The sequence below is a fragment of the Silurus meridionalis genome, chromosome 16 (assembly GCF_014805685.1).
Source record: "Silurus meridionalis isolate SWU-2019-XX chromosome 16, ASM1480568v1, whole genome shotgun sequence".
NCBI classification, from domain to species: Eukaryota; Metazoa; Chordata; class Actinopteri; order Siluriformes; family Siluridae; genus Silurus; species Silurus meridionalis.
In genome coordinates this window covers 13,224,205-13,230,416 of record NC_060899.1, presented here as the reverse complement: position 1 = coordinate 13,230,416, position 6,212 = coordinate 13,224,205, and the positions used below count along the sequence as shown (strand labels likewise).

At 40.0% G+C, this 6,212-nt stretch overlaps 1 protein-coding gene across 1 annotated transcript; it reads right to left on the bottom strand.

Annotated features, from left to right (window-relative positions):
* Nucleotides 1–392: 392 nt before the first annotated feature.
* Nucleotides 393–4,474, bottom strand: LOC124399296 (tubulin alpha-1A chain-like). The gene is made up of 4 exons (XM_046870150.1): nt 4,322–4,474; nt 1,847–2,069; nt 1,581–1,729; nt 393–1,482 (listed from the first exon to the last, which is right to left on the bottom strand). Exons 1-4 carry the CDS (start codon nt 4,322–4,324, stop codon nt 502–504), a joined length of 1,356 nt encoding a protein of 451 aa, XP_046726106.1. The 5' UTR covers nt 4,325–4,474; the 3' UTR covers nt 393–501.
* Nucleotides 4,475–6,212: the final 1,738 nt, after the last annotated feature.

Below are 6,212 nucleotides of genomic sequence, written 5' to 3'. Positions count from 1 at the left end.
TGACAGGTAGGACACCACTGAAAGCCTAGGTGTAAAAGGCACTGTCCATAACTACTATTTATTACACATTAGGCCTCAAAAACATGCCCGTGCAACTTTGATGAAAAATGTTTTTTGTTTAGATTGCGGGTTAAAATCCTTCCTATTAGTGCTCGTCCTCAATGCCTAAATGAAATCGCTATAAACATTATCTAAAAATAAATCAAAATGTGAATGTAAAGTCTTTTACCTAAAAAAAAGTAATTTGGTTTTGAAATAATCAATATGTAAAACAATCAGTATAAGCCTTTGTACATTATTTATTTGTTAAAATGTCTTCCTCAAAATGTGTATTATTTTCCTTCTGTAATTAGTTTTATCCTATTTAATACAATCAAAGACAACCAAATGTGTGAACTTCAAAGGAGCTTTATTTTTTTATGCTATTGTGTTACAGTTGTTTAGTTTGTTGTAAAAAAATGAAATTCATCCTGCAGCAAGCAATGATTTCCTTCCAGCATTTTAGTACTCCTCTCCTTCTTCCTCTCCCTCACCATCAACGGAGTCAACACCGACCTCTTCATAATCCTTCTCCAGGGCAGCCATGTCCTCTCGGGCCTCGGAGAACTCGCCCTCCTCCATACCCTCACCGACATACCAGTGCACGAAGGCACGCTTGGCGTACATCAGATCAAACTTGTGATCGAGACGAGCCCAGGCTTCGGCAATGGCCGTGGTGTTGCTCAACATGCACACAGCCCTCTGCACCTTGGCCAGGTCTCCACCTGGAACCACAGTGGGAGGCTGGTAGTTGATACCCACCTTGAACCCAGTGGGACACCAATCCACAAACTGGATGGTACGCTTGGTCTTGATGGTGGCGATAGCAGCGTTCACATCTTTAGGCACCACATCACCACGGTACAGCAGGCAGCAGGCCATGTACTTGCCGTGACGTGGATCACATTTCACCATCTGATTGGCTGGCTCAAAGCATGCGTTTGTGATTTCAGACACAGAGAGCTGCTCATGGTAGGCTTTCTCTGCAGAGATCACTGGAGCATAGGTGGCCAGTGGGAAATGAATACGGGGATAGGGCACCAAGTTGGTCTGGAATTCAGTAAGGTCGACATTGAGGGCTCCATCGAAACGGAGTGAGGCAGTGATGGAGGACACAATCTGACCAATCAACCTATTCAGGTTAGTGTATGTAGGACGTTCAATATCGATGTTCCTACGACAAATGTCATAGATGGCTTCATTATCAACCATGAAGGCACAGTCAGAGTGCTCTAGGGTTGTGTGGGTGGTCAGGATGGAGTTGTAGGGCTCCACCACAGCAGTAGAAACCTGAGGAGCTGGGTAGATGGAGAACTCCAGCTTGGACTTTTTACCGTAGTCAACAGACAAGCGTTCCATCAGCAGGGAGGTGAAACCAGACCCGGTTCCACCACCGAAGCTGTGGAAGACCAGGAAACCCTGCAGACCTGTGCACTGGTCAGCCTGAAAAGAGAATCATATAATATATATATATAATTATATCATATAATATAATTATATTTCTAGCTATAGTTAATGTGAGCCAGTTCACAGACACTCACCAGCTTGCGGATTCTGTCCAAAACCAGATCAATAATTTCCTTGCCAATGGTGTAGTGACCACGAGCGTAATTGTTTGCAGCGTCCTCCTTTCCTGTGATGAGCTGCTCAGGGTGGAACAGCTGACGATAAGTTCCAGTGCGAACCTCATCTAAAACAAAAAAAGTCCATATTATATCATATTAGGAAGCAGACCACCACCAATGACGTCTTAGCTTTATCACATTAACAGGCACAGTCCTGTACCATAAGAGCTCAAGCCACCTACCTATAACAGTGGGCTCCAGATCCACAAACACAGCCCTGGGAACGTGCTTTCCAGCTCCAGTCTCGCTGAAAAAAGTGTTAAAGGAATCGTCTCCACCGCCGATGCTCTTGTCACTGGGCATTTGTCCGTCCGGCTGGATGCCGTGTTCGAGACAGTAGAGTTCCCAGCAGGCATTACCAATCTGGACACCAGCCTGACCCACGTGGATAGAGATGCACTCACGCTGTTGAAGGACAGAACATATTTAAGGAAAAGTAGTGTTTCAGAAAAACAAACAAATGTATAAATAGAAAAATAATAGAATTGCCTTTATTTGACACATTTACATTATAGCACAGTGAAATTATTTTCTTCGCACATCCCAGCTTGTTCAGAACCTGGGCTCAGAGTGCAGGGTCAGCCATGATACAGTGCCCCTGGAGCACAGAGGTTTAAGAGCCTTGCTCAAGGTCCCAATTCATCCTAAGCAAAGATATTAACTAGAAATTATAAAAAAGCTATTATTTTTTAAATGCTGGAAAATTATCTGTACTTATGTAGCAGTCTATTAGCACCAGGAAATGATGATCTCATGAACAATGTAAAGTCTCACAAAGGACACATTTACTTTGCATTTATTTTGAAACTAGAACAAAACCAGATATTTAAAAAAAAATTCTTCTTTATTTGCCAATAAGGAAATAAGGAAATTTAGTGATAAGTGCATCCATTCCTAATGGTTTCATAGCTGCTTCGCTCCAGCATTAATACTGCATGGCCACTACACTCCTGAAAGGTGATATGTTTTTGTGGATAACATTTCTGCAAACCGTACCCATTTCTCACACTCAAAAGTGGAAAACTGTTGTACTTTTTGGGATCCTCGAATATTTGACCTGGGAACCCTGTCTGATTCATGGTAACTTTAATTAATGGCATTTCAGCCGCTTTATATCTGACAACCACCTCAAACACTTTATATTAATTTCTTACGCCAGAAAGGCAGAAACCAAACTTTCTATAAAGCGTTTGCACATCCGAGTAGACCACTAAGCTCTACAAAAAAAAGGCTTACAGCAAATATATACTGTATATAGAAACAATATACTGAGATCATGCCAATATTTGCAGGCATGAATAAAATCAAATAAATGTAACATCAGCAAGCTATGTCTTTATACCAGTGGTTCTTAACCTTGTTGGAGGTACTGACCCCCACCAGTTTTATATGCGCATCCACCGAACCCTTCTTAAGCGGGGCGTGTCATCACGAATCATATGAGTCGGGTGTGTGTCTTGACCTCTGCCGAACCCCTGAGACTGACCCACCGAACCCCTGGGGTTCGATCGAACCCAGGTTAAGAACCACTGCTTTATACACTAAGAAATGATTACTACTGATTACTAATCAATTCAGCTGACACATTTGCTGTATTGTGGCTAGCTTGAGCAACAAAACAATGAGATTTATGTGAACCCTGGGTGGATGGTGAGATCAGAATTTACATTTTGGATCAAATGTACTTATAGTATGAGGAGTCATGTTCACTGAGTGTAATCAGATTCAGTAAAATCAATACCAGGTTTTCTTTCCAAATGCACAAACTGTGCAGACTGCATAATGCGTACACTATAGGTTTACTAAATCTTTCCACAAATAACAGAGGTGAATATACATTAAACACACCCCAGGTTATAAACTCAGAGAGGGTGAGTAGTGTAGAATAACAGTGAAAGCAGAAGCTGGTTTATCACGTGACACATTACATCACCACTGTGAAGTCTAGGACTCAGGGAGGCAGGATGGCGGAGAGGATGAAGAAAACATGAGCTGAGTACAGCCTGATAGGATCTCACAGTGCACAGCATTCAGCTATTTCACATTACAAATCAGATACATTACAGTTGCCTTATGTTTGGCTTAATGAATTACTCCGTTTAGATTTTATTTTTTATAGTAATCTAGTACAAAAGCTTAAATGCATTCATATATTACGCAGTCTACATTTCATGGACCTTTGAAGAAATAAAATGATAAATTAATAAAATATAAAGCTAAATTTGTATTATTTACATAGGTATTATTGATTTTAAAGAAATGAACTGAATATAATTTCTGTGAATCATTTTCCAAACAAAACTGACACGATAACCGAGCAGTTTTTTGGGAAGGTGCTGGAGTTCAATTTCCCAAGTGCCAAGTGTGAACACATAATTCACCTCACACCACACTGGAGCTCCTTTTGTTGGCTCTCTGCATCATTTCTCAAACACAAATAGCGTTTCACTGCCTTCATAAATATTTAAGCAAACCATATGTCCTGCATATACCTGGCTATATTTGACATTCCCTCGGCAAGCCTACCATTATCATACACCTTCTCTAAAACATCAGTGATTCTATACCCAACGAGCTATTCTTACATTAAAACTACAAATAAAAACGCTTATTAAGTATTCCTATATCATATAAAACCTTGGGAAAAAGGTGCTCACCATTGTTCCTAACGGTCTTGATAGAGTGAATAAGAAAAAAGTCTCGCCAGTGTAATCTTACAGCGCGACAACTAACGGGTCGATGTAAGAAGAATGGGCTTTCCGTCCCAGCCTCCGGTTTTATAGACGTGGTTGCTCTGGTTGCCAAGGCGTCTGGGTGTCCTGCATTGATATTGGTCGAGATAAAAAATGACGACCGTTTATGGAAAAATGGCCGCTGACTATTGGCTGGACAGAAGCGAGCGAGGAAAAGATCCCGCCCCCCAGCCTCACCCAGTTACCGTCTCAAACACTGACACAGCGTTTTTTTAATATATATTTATATGTACGTACTACTTTATGTATGTATAATTTTTTTACGACAATTTACGACATATTTATGAAGATATGAACATGAATAGTCACATGTTACACTTTTAAATTCTGGTTATATGCAATAAAAATGGAACATGTTCAGACCATCTTTCATTGTAATTTGATTCTCATATCTTCCATCTGGTGCCTTTTGTCCTGAGTACACTGTCTAATGTGGTAAAGAAACATCACTATTTAATCTTCATCAGGCCCCAAAACACGACCATGCAGTTGTGATGCAGGTTTTTTGATCTCATACACCAGTAAAAAAAATTGTCTAATGAACATTAGGTGCCTTGAATATCTGTCAAAAAAAAATATATATATATATAATTTGACAGAACTGATCAAGAAAATCACTGGGCAGACGTTGCTCCAAGATGTGGTAAATCCATATGCATTGTTGTTTAACCATGATGGATTAAAGAATATACAAGCCTAAGCTTCTCTTTCTCTCTTACACACAGACACACAGACACACACACACACACACACACACACACACACACACACACGCAGACGCATGTACACCCAACCCCCAAGGGCTTCTTCTGAGGCTCCGTTGTTGCTAGGTGATGAATGTCGAGGTTGCTTAGCGAGTCAATGGTGTCCTGGAGATAATACAGAAACCTACACGAGTGTCTATTATTCGACAGCCATATGGCCAAACCTAAAGGTCACTTCCTGGGGCACAATGAAGCCAGGGACATGCAGACATTTCTCCGCCTTCTTTTCTTGTATCTATATCTCCTTTTTACTCCTATATACTATAATAAAGCTTTGAAGGTAATCTTGAAGCAGCAGTCTTGTGCAACAATGGCATTAATACACTGGGTTGAGAGTTTGCAGGAATATCTAATAAACTCTATCTTGTATCTTGCATTTGTTTCTAGCCACTGTTGTTTCTAGAAATGCCCTTGTAAAACAACTATAACTAGGTAATTCATTCTTCATTAGCCACTATTTGCTTATTAACAGCAGCTGCAAAAGTTTTATTGAATGTCTGCCTTATTGCAGTTGCAATTAAATGATATTTAAATGCTCTATATGTGTATAACAGTGTAATTGGAGACAAATTATCAGTTTGGCATAGGTCAATAGGTTAAGCACATGTTTGAGGGAATCTCAATGCTCCATCTGCCATGGTTACAGGCTTTGTTTGATGGTAACCCACAAAGTCTTTATTTACTCTTAATTAAGAGCTATTTCTACCTCACAAGTTTGCAACTAGACTTTTGGTATGTGCAATACCATATAAGGGCATTTTGTCTGTTTTTATTAGTGATTTTATTTTATAATTCTTTTTAGGTGTTAATGAATTCCCACAGTTTTTGTTTGTTTGCGTGTCTGGGTTACTTCAGCCGAAGTGTTTAGCTTCAATGTTTATTGGCTTGTTGCTAACAACAAAGAACAATAGCAAGCTGTTATCTGTGATACTTGTGTCCATGCTAAAAGAAATGCCCAGAAATCACCGAGCACGTGGTACACACATCCAAAATATCTTCCAGAAAGTAATATTTTTGCTTCTTTTTTTTTT